Below are 21,265 nucleotides of genomic sequence, written 5' to 3' on the forward strand. Positions count from 1 at the left end.
AGTAATAAAAACAATGCTCTTTTTAGATAATCAAAATACAGATCTTCTGGTCAAATTATTTTGTAACTGTTCTATGTTAGCTCAGATAAGGGCATACTGTAAACTTGGACATCTGAGTATCTATTAAAAAACTCTAAAGTTTTGCTGTTGCTTCAGATGATATTCACAATTTTCACAGAGAATAATGCAAAGGTGAGTAGTTTCTTGTGTGATGGAAGCAGGTGAAATATAGTCATTGATTTTTGCAATCCATGAAATGAAAACAGAATTTACAAAATGGATTTTTATTAAATGAAAGAAAATCTGTTTTGTGGGTCAAATATGAAATAGAATATACAAAAACTTTACATCAGATCTCTCAAAGAAATAAAACCCTATCTAGAATGAAGCAGCACGCATTCCTTCCAAGAACAACACAAATGGGTGAATAAGCTCCTTATGGCAGTACAGGATCACACAGTATGCTGTGCTAAAATTCCAGGTTACAGAGAAGCAAAGTTAAAAATCTAAGTTGTCTCCCTAAAGAACCCAGCTAGTCCACAAAGTAACTTAAGAGCATGAAATTCAGTCATTTTGTATTCTCTTAGAAGCCAGTGACAGGTAGGTCAAGTGCAGAGTTCACAAAGCTTGCATATTACATTCTCAGTTTCTATACAAATATAAATTGTTCTTTTTTATTTTAAAAATTCTTTTATATTTGATAGTATTTAATTGCGGAAAAAGGTAAGACCAGATCATCAGGTTCCTGCTGTATTATTCAAGCAATTCCATCCTCTTTGTGGCCTTCTTTCCTTTGAAGCCTGTTACCCCAAACCATACCTTGACATATATAAAAAAGTTACCGTATGTTAAATCATAAATCTTTGTACTACTGTCCTAGTATATGAAGGTTCTGCAGAGCTCATAACACTTCTTTGGCATAGTACACCAAGTCCCCCTTAATACTTTTCCTTTTAAAAAAGTATATTATCCTTTAGTAAAACACCTTAAAAACATCTACTTCTGATTTTGTAAAATAATGTGTCACCTCTTGTGTTGCTTTGCAAAATATACACACACATTTTGGAAAAACCTTGAGTACTGACATAAGGGGCTCATTTGAAATTAGATCTGTTACAAGCAGTAAAACATAGTTACAAATCTCCTCTCATATGAATGTCACATGAAGTCATTTAATTCAGCTTCAAGTGCTGCTGCCATTTCATCTGCCTCTGAACTGCTCCCCTCCTCATCCTCGTTGCTGGACTCTTTACTGGATTCACTGGCAGCATCATCTTCATCCAGTTTGCGCTTGTGACCCCTGTAAGTGTGGACAGAGAAAATACATGAACATGATGATCTACTTGCCTATAACAATGGAAAATAGTCAGCTTAAGGTTTTTGAAGCTTTTATCAGATCTAGACAAAAGATAAAGCACCTATTATCTAACAAACAGAATTAGATCACAAACATTTGGTCTTTTAACCACTATTCTATACTGTAAACCTTGATACTGTAAACCTGAGCTACTGTTAAGTTATTATTCCTACTTTCTGAGCAACTAACAAATCAAAGTTTAAGGACCAACTGAAAAAGTTGTTTTAATTTCCTTCCTTCCCTAGTCATGAAGGAAAAAAGTCTTTTCTCTATCATTTAAATACCAGCAATAAAATATTACTAAGGCAAAATTTCCAGGTAAGTTTTGGGTCTATCTTTTTGTAAAAATGAAATCCAAACTGAAAAGCAAAAATATTAATGAGGAGGCAAAGATAAATGAAATGCAGCTATATTAGCTTGTGCCTCATAGGAAGTACAGAGCAATAGTCATAGATAAAAACAGCAAACAAAAAAACTGGAAATGAGAAAAATTTGAACTAAGCTTGGAGACCTTACAAAACAATGAAGAACACTAGCGACAACAGTTTTATTGTATTTGATAACGTCCTGTAAACTTCTAGTCTAAACTAATTAGAAATAAGCCCCAAAAGGATGATCCTATTCCCTCCCCTTTAAAATTTCTGAAGAGAGGGGATTGCAAGCCTGCATCTTCAGTTCTACTTCTGTTCTTAAAGTGAAAGAGGCCTGTTTTCCTAATCTTATTCAGGGATAGCTTAAAGAAAGATTATGGAAACCTTGAAAGGCGAGCTCCTGGGGCAGCGCGGCTGCAGAGCCCAGCCTGACCCGGTGCTCTGTGCTGCGCGGTAGTGTGGCTGGCTCCTGCCAGGCAGCGCAGCTGCCTGTTCTGGTGCTCTGGGTGGCGCAGCTGTAGCGCCGCCAGCCACCGGTGCTCCAGGCAGCATGGTAAGAGGGCAGGGAGCGGAGGAGTTGGATAGAGGGCAGGGGAGTTTGGGGTAGTGGTATGGATAGGGGTCGGGGAGGTCAGAGGGTGGGGAACAGGGGGGTTGAACGGGGGTAGGGGTTCCGGGGGCAGTCAGGGGACAGGGAACGGGGAGAGGTGTGGATGGGGCAGGGGTTCCGGGAGGGGCTGTCAGGGAACGGGGGGGTTGGATGGGGCAGGAGTCCTGGGGGAGCTGTCAAGGGGCAAGAAGTGGGGGGAGGGTGGGTCACATAGGGGGCGGGGGCTGGGCCACGCCTGGCTGTTCGGGGAGGCACAGCCTCCCCTAACTGGCCCTCCATACAATTTCAGAAACCCGATGCAGCCCTCAGGCCAAAAAGTTTGCCCACCCCTGCATTAAACCCTGGTCAGTTTCCTTATCTCAGTTCTCATATAATGTACAGTACATGCATGAGATAGCATGAGTAGTAAGATAAATTAAATTAACTTCTTCATGAGAACCCAAACCCAAAACCATGACTGAATCAAAGGGAGCAAATAGCTGTAAAGAGAAGACTCAACCAATCCCCCCAAACAAAAGCTACCTTAAAAATAATAAATGACGTTTTTGTATTCTATATATAAAACCTGGAATACTAAACAGGAGGCAAATATCTTTGGACAGAGAAAGAAAAGGCCTGTTAATGACAATTCACTAGATAGGAGCAGTCCACCACTTCAGTGTCCTTTAGTAGACTCCTCTGGAGTAGCCAAAAAACCAGAGCACAACTCAAACCATTATAACTTTTCATTTTCCACCCTGTTGGGAGGAGCAGTACTTTTGAGCAAGACCATCAAGTCTGGGATGGAGAGAACTACCTTGGAACTGAATTTTCAGGATTGGCAAGGCTAGAAGTCTTTTGGGACTGGCTATGGTTATATGCAGCAGAAGGAGAATCTTCACATTCTTTGGCCATTAATAGCATCACTGAACTCTGAAACTCTTCTAAGCTTTGCGAGAGGTATTTTCTATAACACAATCATTAGAAGGTAGGCATGCATGAACTGTTTCTACTTGTTGGCCAAAGGGAGAACATGCACACTGGGTTTTTTTTTCTTCTGTGCACAAGACAGGTAGCTCTTTCCTGTGGTGAAGTAATCTACCTTGATTTCCCCGAGCCAAAGAAAAACCTGCCTTGCCAGTTTCTTGTTTACGGAGTACAGCTGGGTCTACCTTCAAGAGATTCTCCCTGTCTACAAGAGAGTTATATTTTCTAGCAAGGCATGGTGCTGTCAAGAGACGTCTTTCTGAATATTGGCCAATTTATAAATTTGTGTGCTTCCCCACAAGAGGATTGACCATGTTCCTCTTTCATGTAATAGCCAACTACTTGTTTTGTCTGTTTGGATTAATACTGCTAGACTTCACATCAAATTTTTGAGTATCTCCAAAGAATTAAGCACAGTCTTTATCAGAGGTTGAAATGCATCCTAGATTCCTCAAAGAATCATGTTCCTGGGTGTGAAAGCTCACCAAGAAAGCTCCTACAAGTCAACTGTGATACATCCATAATCAAAAGTATTTGGCTCTGAGAAACCTTGATGTCTGCTTCTTTTGCCGCAAAAGAATTTGATTCCATATAGGTTAACCTCAGATGGCCACACCAGCAAAGGATAAAGCTGTGTGTGCTTTAATCGGTCTGGGCTTCAACGTATTGGAAATAATTAATAAGGAACCTTGAGATGCCATATCCCTTACGGTAATGTGTACTATCCCATCAATAATCAAGACAGAGATGAACATGTACAGAGGGTTTCTCTTAAATTAAGAGCCCCCCACTTTAACCATTAGGTAGGGTAATACTGGCCTGTGCATGTGTCCACAACACATAAAATGGCGAATAACTCTAGTTCAGTTAATATTTACCTATCAGCAAAAAGGAAAAACGACATTTATTCAGAGTGCCCACTGCGTACCTTCAAGAGTGTAGAGATGTAGTATACTGCAACAAGGACACTTTGAAAAACAATACTGTGAACTGTGCATTCCAAAAACATATAGATATGAACAGATCGGGATATGAACATATGAGCTTGTAAGCCTGTCAGAGATCCAGAGCAATGAAATTAGTATTTTTTTGAGCAATTCAATGTATTCTTCTTCGGAAAGACGCTTCAGAAGTTCTCTGAAATCCAGATCCTTTGATATGATGGGGCCTGTATATGAGAGATGTTGGTAATCTTTTAACTCCTCTTCCTTACCTTTTTTCAAGGAGGCCGACAAGATAGGCTCACCTCAAATCCCAAAATAAAAATATTGAGGGAAGTGGAGTGGGTTACCTTATTTGTGCCTTGATCTTATACCAGTAGGACCAAAACACCTTTCCCCAGAAACACTGCTGGTGCATCACTGCCTGTTACCTCACTAGGAAGCTAGACTTCTTCTTTTGGGGAATGGGGCATGGTGGTGATAGTGGCACATGGAGGCATGCTGAGTTTTGAGGTTCAATTTTGGGCCAAAACTCCAAATAAGACTAAATGAAATGAGGCGAAAAGCTTTGTCCAGGACTGATCTGAATGCATCATTCTTGTAAATAACCCTGACCTTTTTGGGGGCGGGGGAGGAAGGAGGGTATCGCAGTACTCCAGATACAGACTCACGTACAATAAAAAAAGGATTTCTCAGATGTATTAATCACCTCTACACAGCGTATATTAGCATACAAGTAAGATGAGAAGCACTGTGATTAAAACTGCCCAATAGATCTCTTTGAACATTCCCATTAAAAACTGTAAAAACATGTGCAGGCAGAGTTTTGCTTGCTCACTTCATGCTGATTGTTCAGCCTTTGGAGATACAGCTCTCTTTTGGTCATTAAAGATACCTATTAGTTGAGCAAAATGACTTGTAGAATTAGCTGTTCTTTTTGACACAGAATTCCATTCTACAAATTAATTTTCATGATGCTTTAAGGGACACTGCTGGCATATTTCTTTCCCCCACTCAGTTGTACTGAACGGAGCCCTTGGAAATGTGGAAGATTAAATGCAATATATCCTGTCAGTTCTTATTCTGATGAAGAAAGATAGAATGACAGCTCCACTCAGATTAATTTAGATTCAAAAACTTCCTAACTCGCTGAAAAGAAACCTCCAAGCCAACTATCAGTCTTCTGCTGCAATGTAGGGAAATCCGTTGAGAATATGTTTGTTCTCATTAAGACAAACACCTTTGACAATTTGTGCTCTATAAACAATACCTTTACAGCCATTCAAAAGATTTTAAATTAGGATTATGAAATCAAGCCAGAGCTAGTATGGGTAGAGGAAAGGGGGCATCAATAAAATATTGTATTTTATATTTGTAAATTTAGACAATAGATATAACATTACTTGAATCATTTATAATCCTAAGAGAACAGCAGCACATTACCATGATGGCATAAAATAATCCGTTAACAAGCAGTCTGAAATGTATATTTTCCTCATGAATTCATATCCACTCCTCGTTATTTCCAGTTTCTAGTCTATACTGCATTACACTTTAAATGGAAGGGTTTTTATTTTCTCTTAATGATAAAGAGAATGCATCAGCCTTATGCATACAGGGAATAGAATTAGTTTGCCTTGCCTTTTAAAGGTAACTTCTGTTTACTGTTAAACAACATGGAAGCATCAAATAAGAAAACAAACACTGACAGCCAAAAATCATCTTGAACACATTTTTTAAAGTAATCTTCAATAAATATTTACTTAGCTAAGATTAAGTGATTGCTGAATTTTTCCTTTAAACTCCAAATATTGACACAAGAGTGAGTTTCAATAAAAATAAAATTTCTAAAACTGCACAAATTTACTTCTCTCCCCGTCCCCCCCAGTAACTTCTAAAACGTGGTTATATATTTATATATAGTTTCATTTAAAAAAAATAAAAATACAGCTGCTCTCTGTGTGGATCACACAAGACTCCACAGACTAAATGGATTTAGCCTTCAACAGGAATCTTGTAATCTGAGCGTCTGAAATTAGGACTCATTTTTGGCTTCATACCAGAGTCAAAATTCTTGACTCATACCTCAACAATGTACCCATAACATCATCATGCTTAAATCCCCTAAATGAGCAGGACATTTGGTGGATTACAATGGGAGATTTGTACAGAAACCCCTTCTCTTCCAGAAATCACTCCCAGATTTTCACTCAGTTTATTCTTTTTGTGACAGAATATACCCCAGTGTTCATACCCTATGCACTACTGTAATCATGTTTTTACAACTTATGCCTTGGGAGGTATCATTTAAAAATTCAATTTGCTGATCAATAATATGGAAGAATGCAGTTAGCAGCATATGTGAAGTTATAAACATGAACTAAAATCATGACTAAAAGTATGTTTTCTAGATGAGTCTGGGGAGTGGCCAAACTGGTTCCTCAGCAACAAAGGGCGAGCTGATGCCTAAGTCAGGTGTCAACAAGGCTGATGGACCATTACCTGCTAAGTGGCCATTTGTTGGCAGGAAAGGGGGGAAGAAGCAAAAAAAATCTACATCTTTAGCAAAGAAACACCAAGACTTTTCCTTCCAAACAGACTGCCTGTCACCTTGCTGCCAGCTGGAAATATTTTTCAAGATGGGGACTGAAACTATAAAAAGCAGGGGCAAACACCCCAAGACACCACTCTTTCGCTTTCCCTGCCTATGGCATTCTCGGCATCTGAAAAGACAAATGAAGCAGCTGTTGGACTCTGGGGGAGGGGTACTGACAAAGAGTTTGGTCAGTAAGACTGCTGAAACCATGTGGTGAGAAAATTGTGCTTTGAATCTCATATAGTTTGTTAAATTAGGCACCAGTAAGCATTTTATCCTTATTTTTTTTGTAACCATTTCTGTTTATGCCTCATTACTTGTACTCACATAAAATCTCTCTCCTTGTAGTTAATAAACTTGTTTTATCTAATCCAGTGTGTGTAAGATGAAGTGTCTGGATAACTATTTAAAATAATGAGCTGGCATATTGTTCCCCTAAAGGAATAATTGGACTTAATACATTTGTACTGTCCAGAAGAGGGCTGGGAACTACAGAACATACATTTCTGGGGGAAGATCCGGGACTGGGGGTGTGTTGGGATTACCCTGCAGCATAACCGAGACTGGTAAGAGCCAAGGTGTGGCTGGCTGGCTGCAGGACACAAACATATGATTTACACGCTGGAGGCTGTTTGTGAACAGTCCAGGTCAGAGGCTACAGCAGCAAGGCATTGTAAAGGGCACCCCAGGTTACAGGATAGGGGTGACACAGCTACTTATTAGTCTGGACTATAACCCAGGTATGTCACACTCTTGTTTAAGGACAAAAGTTTTTTAGGTTATGTTAATGCAAACATAACTATGACAAACTCAGTCTTGTTCTTGTTCATATTTAGAGGCAAAACAGAAGTTCTGTGCTTCAGAATGGTTCTGCAGCTGTGGAACTGGAATCTGAAGGGAATCCTCTTTAGGGTCAGCTGTATAATGGCTATGGTTACTTCTCATGCTGTCTCTTGGACAGTTTAGAGGCCACTGAATATGTTATATGCCTCCACAATGTTCTGCCCTGAGCCAAACCTGGCGCGTTACAGGATAGTATGCCTGGTCTCTGTTGATGCTGTCCAACCATTGTGTTTTTAGATCTTGGGGGGAGGGGGGGAGAGAGGGGGTCTTTTCCATCCTGCTTTCACTCAGTCAAAGTCAAAGATGGTTCTCACAAGGAAGTTGGTAGGCATTCGGAGCAGATAACCATAGCACCTTTGAGAGTGGGACCTATTTAGTTAGAAAACGGACCTTGTCATTTGATGTGAATTGATGTTTTCAATCAGAGATGCTTCGTCTAAATCGCGTCCAACTTCTTTTCAATCTTGACAGTGAGAGGCTATATTTCAGTCCCATAGGTCCAAATACTGACCACCAATATATCCTCAGCTTCACCTATTTATCAGGGTGTTAGTTTGCCAAAGATGTTCTTGGCACCTCCTTACTGACTGCTTTTGAGGTGTGGACTTAAAATGAGTGGCATTCAGAGAGAATTTGATCAGTCATAGAGCTGTGGTAAGTGCACCAACAATCTTGACTGGGTGGTCACCTGCTAAGAAGCTAGAGCCTGCTGTGTGTTTGAAATTGCTGCTCAGAAAAATTTTGGTTTTACCCCAATTAATTTTCAGGCTGACTTTTGCCGCTGATTTTTCCAGGACTTTAAGCTATTCCATTTATTTGATAACTAGCACTACTTGTCTGCAAAATCAACAACAGTGAGGTTCTTATCCTCAAGACATATGCCTAAAATGCATTTGCTCAAGGTGTGGTCAAGCACGTAGTCTATGATGACACTGAAGACTTTGGGGGCGGCAATACATCTTTTTCGAATTCGGAGGAAGGCAGTTCTTTTCCCATCTACGAGAACGGAGCTTGAACAGTCATCACATGGGAGACAGAACATGTAGCAGCTAGGGTCAACTAAACTTTGTTCAGGTGGGTGGAATCTGACTATACCTTCAAGTCTCTGTGAATGACACGGAGGAGACCCAGCATATGTGCAGAGCCTGCCCCCAATTCCAAAGGCAAGGGCAGGTATCTATTGTTGACCAGCAGCCACAGAAATCTTGTAAGGAGCTCCACAAGCCCAAACAGAACAATAGGCTGACAGCTCTGAAGTGGAGTTGGCAGCTGGGCTGCAGGTCTCCCCACTCATCCAATACACCCCTAGGCAACCAGGAAATGGAGGGAAAATGACCAAGTCCTTTAGCTCTAAAGAGAACACTGCCCTCCGTGGCAGCTCCATAGGAATTACTGCAACATCAGAACTCCAGTAGTCTCTGTGAGGTCTTGAAAGGGCAATTTAAAGGCTTGATAGGGAGAAATTAATTTGCATGAGTTCACTGCCCCTTCATGGGTTACAAAGGTCCAGACCGTAGGCAACAAAGCACATTTATAGCAGCCCTTTCTGTCACCGGATTAGTTTGTCTGGCATGGAGCTCCCATATGTGAGAGTCCGAGGCTTCTCTGCCTCTCACTGCCATGTAACAGAGTCACAGGCTCAGCTCTTAATATTTTTGAAAGGCACTGGACTGATATCCTCCATACAGTACATCTCTGTACAGGTACAGCACAGGCAACAGCAGTGCAAGATTCCCCACACTGCCCCAATCATGATTCTGAATTCTAATCTGGAAGGGCCACCTCAATCTCCATGCCCACACAGTCTATGGCCTTCAAATGGAATCTGTGCACAAAAGAGAGAATAGCAATGGTAAGCTTTGTAATATGATACCCAGTTCACTAGGAAAATGACTGAAGGCTTGTAGACACAAACTTACATCCCTGTGGTGCAGACTAAAGAACTAAGTCTGCATTAGTGTGTCCTGTGCTAATTATCCTGTATGGACCCTGCTGGCGTGCACTAAAAATTCCTTAGTGCACATTAATGTAGCCTTCCTTCAAACAGTTCTATGTTAATGCTCACTACTCATTAGGGAACACTAAGCATGCATGAGCAGGACTCAGATAGGCCAGTTAGTGAACACTAACTAGGAATAAAATGTACACCCCTCTGGTGTGGACTGAAGCATGTAAACAAGCCATGTGAAAACAACTCACTTAGGTAGCCCAGTCCTTATGTAGTAACATTTACCCTACAATCCCTATCTGTTCTAATTCATGCCAGCTCAGCAAACTAGAAAAAACATTATTTTGTATCATAGTACAAGTCCCTCACAGCTCAACACTTGGCTAATTGGATTAAAACTAATGAAGCACAGAAGCTTGAAAGGGATGTTGGCTGTACATGTACTGGGTATTAGTTTAGGTTTTTATTTATTTATTTATTTATTTTTTGAAAAAAGGACAGATTACATAATTAGCTACCAACCAGATATGCTGAAGTTTTCAATTATATTTTCTTGACATAAGATAAATGACACAACCTTTCATGTATATTTAATGCAATTTTAGCTGATAATCTACAACAATGTCAACAAAGGCACGGTACCATTTAATAAAAAGAAAAAACTCTGAACTTGTCACATTTTTTCTCATAAGCTCAACTAACAATTCCTACAGGACTGGAGAACAATATTCAAGAAAAACACACAGAGAATATTTATTGTATACTACTAGGCCTGGCAGAATTTGATTTATTTTAATAAATATCAATTAATAATACTGATGTTTATTTTTAAACAGTTATTTCAACTTATCAATTTAAAGTTTCACATTTGCACAAAATGATGTGTTTTAAGAATTTTAATTTTCTTTGTACCAATTAGAAATTTCAGTTGTGTATAATTATGGGGCGGGGGTGTGTCAGACAATACTATTTAATGACACTAGAGATTGAGATTCAAAAAGTTAAATTATCAATATCACGTGTCAAAATATGCAAAGTAAATATCCTTAAATCAAACTCTAATAGATTCTCAAGCAGCATTTTTCTTATTTTGCCCATCTGTAACTTTCAATCATCATCAATGGAACTATTTTTCATCGGCTTGTGTATGGCAAGGTTAAATCAATGTTTACTGACACTTTCCGATAAAAATTGAATCCTTCCAACCCTATATATTATCAAGCATCCCAAAAACTAATCCTGCAGTTAGATCTTTGCTATTAAGTCTCTTACTGTTCTGCATGTTTTTAATTTTAATGAATTTTAGGGAAAAAGTCCTGGTAGAAACACACTAATTTTAATTGACTGATTGTGTATCTGTTTTTAAGTAGCAGGACAGCCAAATGTGAGGAAATTAACTCTCTCAGATAGCTACACTTAAAATGGTTACAGCCAATATGCTTGCTTTGAAATTAAGAAATCTTAGACGTGTGCACTGCTTTAACATTAAAAAAACTCTATGAAATATAACTAATTTGAACTAAGCATTTTCAGTCAGCAATTAAGTTACTTTAATAAGTTGTTTCTCTGGTTCATAAAAACAGAAGATGTAAGCAAAGTTCATAAATTAATGCATTGCATTTACAGGGATAGTCCATAAATTTGGCCCAACTTTCCATTTTGCAAACATATGCTTTTGTGCCTACAACCAACATAAGTGTTTCCAGAATTAAAAAAATAAACTCTGTGTAAATAGTTATTTCTAAACAATTAAATATTTATCTGTCATCTCTGAAAAGTCAACATTTCAACACTAAGAACTTAGAAGTAAGCAAAGAGCAGAGCCATAACAAAGTAAATTACATCTTTAAAATTCTACTTATATTTCTACCACCACTGATTAGTAGTAAAATTTTAGAAAAGTTTTTACTTGTTACTAACTGCTGCTTTTTATTTATTTTTTGCAATAATCAATGATATTAACGTTAATGAAGTGTTTACAACATACCATTTTGAAGTGGACAATACTCCTTTAAAAGGAAAATGCAAGAATGGTTGGTTTAGACCACAATATAAAGACTTGGTATTACTTTGTAAAAAAAACAACACAAAATTAGATATTCCTTTCCAATACACTGAACTCCACATTGTTCATCTGACATTTTCATAATGGAAATGCAGGGATGCATTTGGGCATGTAATCTCTCAATCCTATTTTATACAAATACACACAAAGATCTATTCACTTTATCTGTGCACACATCTGCTCCTGTGCTGAGCAAGCTGTTTTTATTTGAACTAATGTCCTTAAATGGCACAAGATAATATTCAGACAAAAAATACATGGCAACCAACCTGCTAATCCCTCCTTTAAAAACTACAACTGGCATTCCTTATTTGAACAAAATTCTCTCTCTAACCATATCTGCTCCACAAATATTACCTGTTAACAGGTGTCGGCTACTGATGCAGTTGAACCAGTGCTGAACACAAACTTAGGTGCAAGTGTAGACAAAGGCAGAGCATGGTTTTAGAAGACACCAAACATGCTCTGTCCTCGTCTATACTTGCAGCTAAACAGTTTCTAGCACTAGTTCTGCTGCACTCACCGCTACTACCCATTTTTAGCAATATATGATTTCCATAGTATAGGCAAGCCTCTGTGTATTAGCATAGCCTAATGTGTTTTATAGTCTTCCTCTTGTTCTCTCTTAAAAGAGAGAATTACTAACCTAGTAATTATGGAGCAATGGTAGTGCAACCGTACCTCTATACTTCCTGGGTTTCCAACTTTTTGCCCTCCGTCTAATGTCCTTGAAAGTTAATATGCAGTCACACCACTGACACATGCCTGTGAACGTGGAGGAGAGCCTCACCCTTGCTTTAGTCCTTTTAAGCAGGTAGAAAAGCCCCACATTTGGCTGAAGATTCCCCCAGAACTGCAAAAGACACTCTGAGGGAATCTCTTTCAAATTTTGGAATAGAGTGCATGCTGGGAGCAGGACTGCAGAGCATAGGACTATGGATATTCACTAGAGACACTGCCATAACTTGGACAAGTACTCAGGGCTGTTGAAGTTTCGCGACAGGGTTCTCTCCAGCCCCTGGAGCAGCCCACAATCAGAGGTGAGCGAAGGGGGCTTAAAGCCACCATAGCCTCACTTCCTCCCCTGGGGCTGCAAGTTCTGTGCAGCACCTCTACGAGATACAGACCCGAATCTCATACTTTAACTTTATCTTAAACCTTTTGGTTTGGGAATTTCACCACTCAAACTAACATGTGTGAAAGAGCACTTCCCGATTGTCAGATGACAAAGAATAATGTCCTGTGCTTATTTCTAATCGTATTTACACTGGAGATTCAAATGTAATATAATGTACACATTTAAAATGTAATGTACAATCTTTAAATTTGCTTATTTTATCTTTACTTACACCATCTTATAATTTCAAGTCTGCAAGTATACATAATAATAGCAAATCAATGAACTAAAACAAATAGAACCAGCTTCCTCTACGAAAAACTAAAATAGTGTAAGACTTCAATGTTAAGGTCTAGATCTGCAAATAATGTTAAGAATTCAGCTCTGCTGTAATCTCTCAGTGGGTTTTGCTCCTATCATTTAAATACTGAGTGCATTCTGAGAGAGAAAATTGATCAGGGATACTAATGATTGGATATATAATTTATCTTAAAATGCATTTGACTATGGTAGCTATGGAGATTAGAAATAGGGGCCACTAACTGGCTAAACAACAAATTCGTGGATTTAATAAAAAGATGCATGGCGGAGAGTTCGACATATGTGAAACTGGAAAATGATACTTTGCCATTCTCCAGTGCTTTTCAGCTGTATATCCAGTTCTCCCCCAAGCACCTTTTCCTCCACAGATTATTCATGGGGGAATTCTGCACCACTGTGCGTGTGCAGAATTTATGTCCCCTACAGATTTCTTTACTTCTCTGCACAAAAATGACTTTCTGACAGAGAAGCAAATGGAAGCCGCAAAAGCAGTCACGTGCCCTTCCCCAGCAGTGCAGGTAAAAAAAGCATCTGTCCTGGCCGGTGGCCCCTACCCTGCACAGGGCTCAGGTGCTAGTCCTATTTGGCTGGGGTTGAGGGAGGATGGGACTTCCTCTTCTCCTGCAAGAAGCGGATAGGGCTGGCTCAGACCCACCCCCAGAAATCTCCTCCAGTTGCACACACACCCAGCTGCGCAATCACCTTACCCCCATCATTCCTCAGCCATAGGGGATGGGGTCACAGTACAGGGAGCTGCTCCCCCGTCTACCCAACCCCTGTGCATCTGGACCCCGCCCATACCCAGACCCCCGCTGAGCCTCAACTCCCCCTACACCCAGAGTGCCCCCCCATCTGAACCCCCACCCTGCTGAGTCTCATGCCCTGCACCCAGACACCACTGACAAGCTGCCCTGCTGCACCTGGACCCTCAACCCTGCTGAGCCCTATCTACCCTGCATCTGGACCCCCACCCCTGCACCCAGACCACCCCTCACTGGACTCCCCCACTTGAACCCCCACCCTCTGAGCCCCACCTCTGGGTGTAGGGGGAGTTGAGGCTCAGAGGGAGGATGGGACTTCCTCTTCTCCTGCAACCTTAGTGTCCTTTCGAATGTGTACACACATGTGCACAGACTGTTATGTACCACCACCACCACATCATCTTATTTCTAAGCTAGTCTCCCACACTCAACAGCAGCCTGCTCTTTGTTCTAGCAAAAAGACCGCGGCTTTTGAAAATGAAGTGTCTGGCTGGAGAAATCAGCTGCACCTAGCCTTCACAGAGAAAGGTTCATGTTTTTGTACAATTCCCTCAAATTAATTCTACTCAACAGACTAATGCTGATCATATTTGATGTAGATTCAATCTGTCACAGTTAGGAATGTGAAGTCAAGCCAATACTCCTTTTCTGAAAGCTCACGTTTCTAATTTTTTTATTTCAGAAATATTCTGATCTCTGATAGATTGGAAAGCTCTATTTTTGCTCAACCATCCCATCCCAGTATGCAGAATGCATATGCTACTTCATGTCCATTGAGTGGCTTTAAAACAATGCCAAAAGCCTCATCTGAATATAGAGGCAAACAGTTATTACTTCTATTTCTCTAACATGCCAAGTCTATAATTTTCCAGAGTGCTTGCGAACAATGAGTAATGCAATCTTGCAATCAATCACAGCTTGTTATTTAATTCATTATTGAATCCAGTTTTACCACCATGACTACCTGGCTATGCACGGCCACTTTCATGCACCATACATAAACTGAACAGTGTCACACATGTGTTCATTCAAATTAGAAAATAAATTTCACACTGATTCAAATAAAAACATTGACTCAGGCCTGGTCTACACTACGAGTTTAGGTCGAATTTAGCAGCGTTAAATCGAATTAAGCCTGGACACGTCCACAAGACGAAGCCCTTTTTTCGACTTAAAGGGCCCTTTAAACTGGTTTCTTTACTCCACCTCCGACGAGGGGATTAGCGCTGAAATTGGCCTTTCCGGGTCGGATTTGGGGTAGCGTGGACGGAATTCGACGTTATTGGCCTCCGGGAGCTATCCCACAGTGCTTCATTGTGACCGCTCTGGACAGCACTCTCAACTCAGATGCACTGACCAAGTAGACAGGAAAAGCCCCGCGAACTTTTGAATTTCATTTCCTGTTTGCCAAGCGTGGAGAGCACAGGTGACTACACAGAGCTCATCAGCACAGGTAACCATGATGGAGTCCCAGGATCGCAAAAGAGCTCCAGCATGGACCGAACGGGAGGTACGGGATCTGCTCGCCATATGGGGAGACGAATCAGTGCTAGTTGAACTCCGTTTCAGTAAACGAAATGGCAAAATATTAGAAAAAGTCTCCAAGGCCATGAAGGACAGAGGCCATAACAGGGATGCACAGCAGTGCTGCGTGAAAATTAAGGAGCTAAGGCAAGCCTACCACAAAGCCAGAGAGGCAAATGGAAGGTCCAGGGCAGAGTCGCAAACATGCCGCTTCTACGCGGAGCTGCATGCCATGCTAGGGGGTGCAGCCACCACTACCCCAACCCTGTGCTTTGACTCCATCAATGGAGAATCACGCAACACGGAAGCGGGTTTGGGGGACGAGGAAGATGATGATTAAGACAGTGAAGATAGCTCACAGCAAGGAAGCGGAGAAACCGGTTTCCCCAACAGCCAGGATATGTTTATCACCCTGGAACTGGAACCAGTAGCCCCCGAACTCACCCAAGGCATGCTCCCAGACCCTGAGGGCAAACAAGGGACCTCTGGTGAGTGTACTTTTGTAAATATTATACATGGTTTAAAAGCAAGCGTGTTTAATGATTAATTTGCCCTGGCAATCGCGGCCAGTACCGCTACTGGAAAAGTCTGTTAACGTGTATGGGGATGGAGCGCAAATCCTCCAGGGACATCTCCAGAAAGCTCTCCTTGATGTATTTCCAAAGCCTTTACAAAAGGTTTCTGGGGAGGGCTGCCTTATCCCATCCACCATGGTAGGAAACTTTACCACACCAGGCCAGTAGCACATACTCTGAAATCATTGCATAACAAAGCATGGCAGCGTATGGTCCCGGTGCTTGCTGGCATGCAGACAACATCCATTCCTTATCTCTCTTTGTTATCCTCAGGAGAGTGATATCATTCACGGTCACCTGGTTGAAATGGGGTGATTTTATTAAGGGGACATTCAGAGGTGCCCGTTCCTGCTCGGCTGAACAGAAATGTTCCCAGCTGTTAGCCACACAGTGGGGGGAGGGGTGAAGTGATCATCCCAGAGAATTGGGTGTGTAGGGGGGTAGTTGGGTTTGTGCTGCATGTTAACCCGGAAATCACAGCCCCTCCTTTTACATTGCAAACCCATTTTAAGTGGCCAACCCAACGGGTGCTTGGTATGGGAAATGAGGGCGCTGCTGTTTGAAACCATTCCCACATGTTATGAAGGTTAAAAAAGCCAAAAGACTGTGGCTTACCATGGCTGCCTGCAAGCCGAATTCTGTTGCCTGGCACTGCGTGAGTGATCTCTCACACTAAACCGGCAGGCCCTCAATATAAGAGGAAAATGCGACCTTGTAATGAAAGCACATGTGCTGTGTAATGTGAACAGCAAAATGTAACGTGAAAGAGTGTACCCATTGTTCTCTACAATGTGTCTTTTAACCACCTCTCCCCCTTCTCCTCCACCAGCTGCAAATGTTTCTCCTTCGCAGAGGCTAGTGAAGATTAGAAGGAGAAAACGGCGGACTCGGGATGGTATGTTCTCGGAGCTCCAGATGTCCTCCCACACTGACAGAGCACAGCAGAATGCGTGGAGGCTGTCAATGTCAGAGTGCAGAAAAACACAATATGAACAAGAGGAGAGGTGGCGGGCTGAATCGCAGGCTGAAGAGAGCAAGTGGCGGGCTGAAGAGGATAGGTGGCGTCAGCTTGCTGACAGAAGGCAAGAGTAATATGCTCCAGCGTATGGTTGAGCTGCAGGAAAGGCAGCAGGAGCAGAGACTGCCGCTACAGCCCCTGTGTAACCAACAGCCCTTCTCCCCAAGTTCCATAGCCTCCTCACCCAGACGCCCAAGAATGCGGTGGGGGGGCCTCCGGCCACCCAGCCACTCCACCCCAGATGATTGCCCAAGCATCAGAAGGCTGGCCTTCAATAAGAGTTAAAGTTTTAAAGTTTTAAACTGCAGTGTGTCCTTGTCCTTCCCTCCTCCCCCACCCCACCCCACCCGGTGCGTCCCTCCTCCCCCACCCCTCCTGGGCTACCTTGGCAGTTATCCCCCTAGTTGTGTGATGAATTAATAAAGAATGCATAAATGTGAAGTAACAATGACTTTATTGCCTCTGCAAGCAGTGCTCGAAGGGGGGGGGGGAGGGTGCTTAGCTTACAGGGAAGCAGAGTGAACGGGGGGGTGGGGGGAAAGAGTTCATCAAGGAGAAACAAACAGAAGTTTCACACCGTAGCCTGGCCAATCACAAAACTGGGTTTCAAAGCTTCTCTGATGCGCAACGCGCCCTGCTGTACTCTTCTAACCGCCCTGGTGTCTGGCTGCGCATAATCAGCGGCCAGGCGATTTGCCTCAACCTCCCACCCCGCCATAAACGTCTCCCCCTTACTCTCACAGATATTGTGGAGTGCACAGCAAGCAGCAATAACAATTGGAATATTGGTTTCGCTGAGGTCTATCCGAGTCAGGAAACTGCGCCAGCGCGCTTTTAAACGTCCAAATGCACATTCTACCACCATTCTGCACTTGGTCAGCCTATAGTTGAACAGGTCCTGACTACTGTCCAGGCTGCCTGTGTATGGCTTCATGAGCCATGGCATTAAGGGGTAGGCTGGGTCCCCAAGGATAACTATAGGCATTTCAACATCCCCAACGGTTATTTTCTGGTCCTGGAAGAAAGTCCCTTCCTCCAGCTTTTGAAACAGACCAGAGTTCCTGAAGACGCGAGCATCATGTACCTTTCCCGGCCATCCCACGTTGATGTTAGTGAAACGTCCCTTGTGATCCACCAGGGCTTGCAGCAGCATTGAAAAGTACCCCTTGTGGTTTATGTACTCGGTGGGTTGGTGCTCTGGTGACAAGATAGGGATATGGGTTCCGTCTATCGCCCCACCACAGTTTGGGAATCCCATTGCAGCAAAGCCATCCACTATGACCTGCACGTTTCCCAGAGTCACTACCCTTGATATCAGCAGGTCTTTGATTGCGTTGGCTACTTGGATCACAGGAGCGCCCACAGTAGATTTGCCCATTCCAAATTGATTCCCAACTGACCGGTAGCTGTCTGGCGCTGCAAGCTTCCACAGGGCTATCGCCACTCGCTTCTGAACTATGAGGGCTGCTCTCATCCTGGTATTCTGGCGCTTCAGGGCAGGGGAAAGCAAGTCACAAAGTTCCATGAAAGTGCCCTTACGCATGCGAAAGTTTTGCAGCCACTGGGAATCGTCCCACACCTGCAACACAATGCAGTCCCACCAGTCTGTGCTTGTTTCCTGGGCCCAGAATCGGTGTTCCACGGCATGAACCTTCCCCAGTAACACCATGATTTGCACATTGCTGGGGTCCGTACTTAGTGAGAGGTCTATGTCCATGTCAATTTCTTCATCACTCTCGTCGCCACGCTGCAATCGCCTCCTCGCCTGATTTTGCTTTGACATATTCTGGCTCTGCATATACTCCAGGACAATGCGCGTAGTGTTCATAGTGCTCATAATTGCTGCGGTGATCTGAGCGGGCTCCATGATCCCAGTGCTATGGCATCTGGACTGAAAAAAGGTGCGAAACTATTGTCTGATGGAGGGAGGGAGGGGCAAGTGACGACATGGCTTACAGGGAATTAAAATCAACAAAGGTTGCTGTGCATCAGGGAGAAACACAAACAATTGTCACACAGAATGTCCCCCCCCCCCCAAGACTGAACTCAAAACCCTGGGTTTAGCAGGCCGTTGATTTCACGGAGGGAGGGGGAAGCAAATGAAAACAGAACAAATCTGGTCCATCTATCTTTTACATCTTAGGCTGGCAGCAGACGGTGCAGCATGACCGATAGCCATCGGCATCTTCTGGGTGCTTGGCAGAAAATGCTGCATTACGACTGCTAGCCATAATCGTCAAGACGGTACAATAGGACTGCTGGCAGGACTGAATCTCCAGGAGACAAAACATGTCTGCCCAGGTGCCTCTGACTGAACTCACTGAGGAGTACGACGATGATGGATACCAATCGTAATACACCATCTACTGCCAAAAGGCAAGGAGCTGCTGCTGTATAGCAATGCAGCCCCATGTCTGCCAGCACCCAGATAGCCGATGACGGCTACCAGACATACTGCACCGTCTACTGCCAAAAGGCAATTAGCTGCTGCTGTGTAGCAATGCAGTACCACGTCTGCCGGCACCCAGAAGACATATGGTGACGGTGAGCTGAGCTGAGCGGGCTCCATGCTTGCCGTGGTACGTTGTCTGCACAGGTAACCCAGGTAAAAAGGCGCAAATTGATTGTCTGCCTTGCTCTGATGGAGTACCCAGAACTCCACGCGACACTGTTTTTGCATCATCAGGCATTGGGATCTCAACCCAGAATTCCAATGGGTGGCAGAGACTGCGGGAACTGTGGGATAGCTACCCACACTGCAATGCTCCGGAAGTCGACGCCAGCCTCGGTACTGTGGATGCGGTCTGCCGACTTAATGCACTTAGAGCATTTTATGTGGGGACAGACACAATCGACTGTATAAAAACGATTTCTATAAAACCGGCTTCTATAAATTCGACCCAATTTCGTAGTGTAGACATACCTTCAGATTAAGAACTCTGACAGGAGTTAAAGATAATGCTTTTGCTGCACCACAAAACTAATGTTTAAAAAAATAAATCTTAAATACTGCAACATTCCTATTCTTTGTCAACCAGAAAAATGAGAAGTTGAATCCTCTCCAGTTAATTAGTGGCGCTTATGTTAGAACAAAAATTTAAGTCCCCATTCCACCTCACAAACAGAAATTTTCCATACCGCCTCAAAATTATATGCATGGCAGTGCTTTGCAGTTTCTATACTTTGCCAAACTTTAATTATAACTTTACCACCTCTCTAAGATAATCAAGGGAGCAATCTGGAAGTGTAAAAGTAATTTGAAAGACCTAGGGGAAAACCTTCAAAGTAAATCTCAATACAGCAAAAACAAAAGTGAGGAAGAAACTAGTGGTTTTTAGATCCATATGTCAGATTACATCCAGATGTAAAATTCACGTCAGAGGATATTGCTGTATCAGCGTTGTTCCCTGCTAAATTGCAGATGATCATTGATAAGAAAGCATCACAGTCACAGAAAATATAATGTTAAATTGCTCTTGCCTGAAAAACTAAAGAAAAAAGGGAAATACAAGAAGGATTATCTACATAGTTTAGATGAGGATTTGTTGTTTGAGTCTACAGATTTGGGATTTGTATTTCTTCCCTCACTTTTGTGGCTGTGCTTAAGCTGCTTTATAAATTAGACATTTATATGTCAATAAGCATATGTAGGGTAATTACTTAACTCTTGTGCTGGGGAACTGAAGCTGTTTTATAGATTGTACAGAGCACTTTGTCCAGTTCTTAAATTACATTTTTTTATGTTTTATTGTTTTCTGAATTACCTTGACATTGCTATCAGTATGTTACTGAGGTTTAATTGCAAATATATAAAGTGTTTGGGGAAAAAACCCATACAACACATGACTTTTCTAGCATATTTATTCACTGAGAGACTGTTTTTAAAAAGAGATGCCTTACGCAAAAGAACAGTGTGAAAATAGCTCAGTGTCTTTGTAAATACTGCAGACAACACAAACCAAGCCCTGAACTCTTGCAGGGGGACAAGATGAGACTTTGGGGAATACCAGCAAGCTGATGGTGGCATTAACAGTGTTCAATCTCCTCCAAAATGCTGTTCTTGATTAGCCAGGGATACAGATGGGGGAAACGTGGGCTCTCTTTCTATGTAGGTACAATTTTAAGAGTTTGGGGGATACACTTATATTAGGATCTGCCATTTGGTGTAACACTCAAACTGACAGTGCTGTTTCTCAGAAATCTGAGAAGAACCCAGTAGGTGTGCTATGTATCCCTTAGAGCAAGGGTAGGC

At 42.3% G+C, this 21,265-nt stretch overlaps 1 protein-coding gene across 5 annotated transcripts in view; it reads right to left on the bottom strand.

Moving 5' to 3' along the window:
* Positions 1 to 268: 268 nt before the first annotated feature.
* CTDP1 (CTD phosphatase subunit 1) overlaps positions 269 to 21,265 on the bottom strand; it is a 190,083-nt gene continuing 169,086 nt past the window's right edge. For all 5 annotated transcript variants that reach the window (XR_010598794.1, XM_065585114.1, XM_065585113.1 and 2 more), the window contains one exon: positions 269 to 1,300. Coding sequence is in view for 4 of the 5 variants with exons in the window: in XM_065585114.1 (XP_065441186.1) it covers positions 1,159 to 1,300 (142 nt within the window). In the remaining variant the exon portion in view is untranslated. The remainder of the gene's footprint in view (positions 1,301 to 21,265) is intronic.

This window comes from Chrysemys picta, chromosome 2 (genome assembly GCF_011386835.1).
Source record: "Chrysemys picta bellii isolate R12L10 chromosome 2, ASM1138683v2, whole genome shotgun sequence".
NCBI lineage: Eukaryota > Metazoa > Chordata > Testudines > Emydidae > Chrysemys > Chrysemys picta.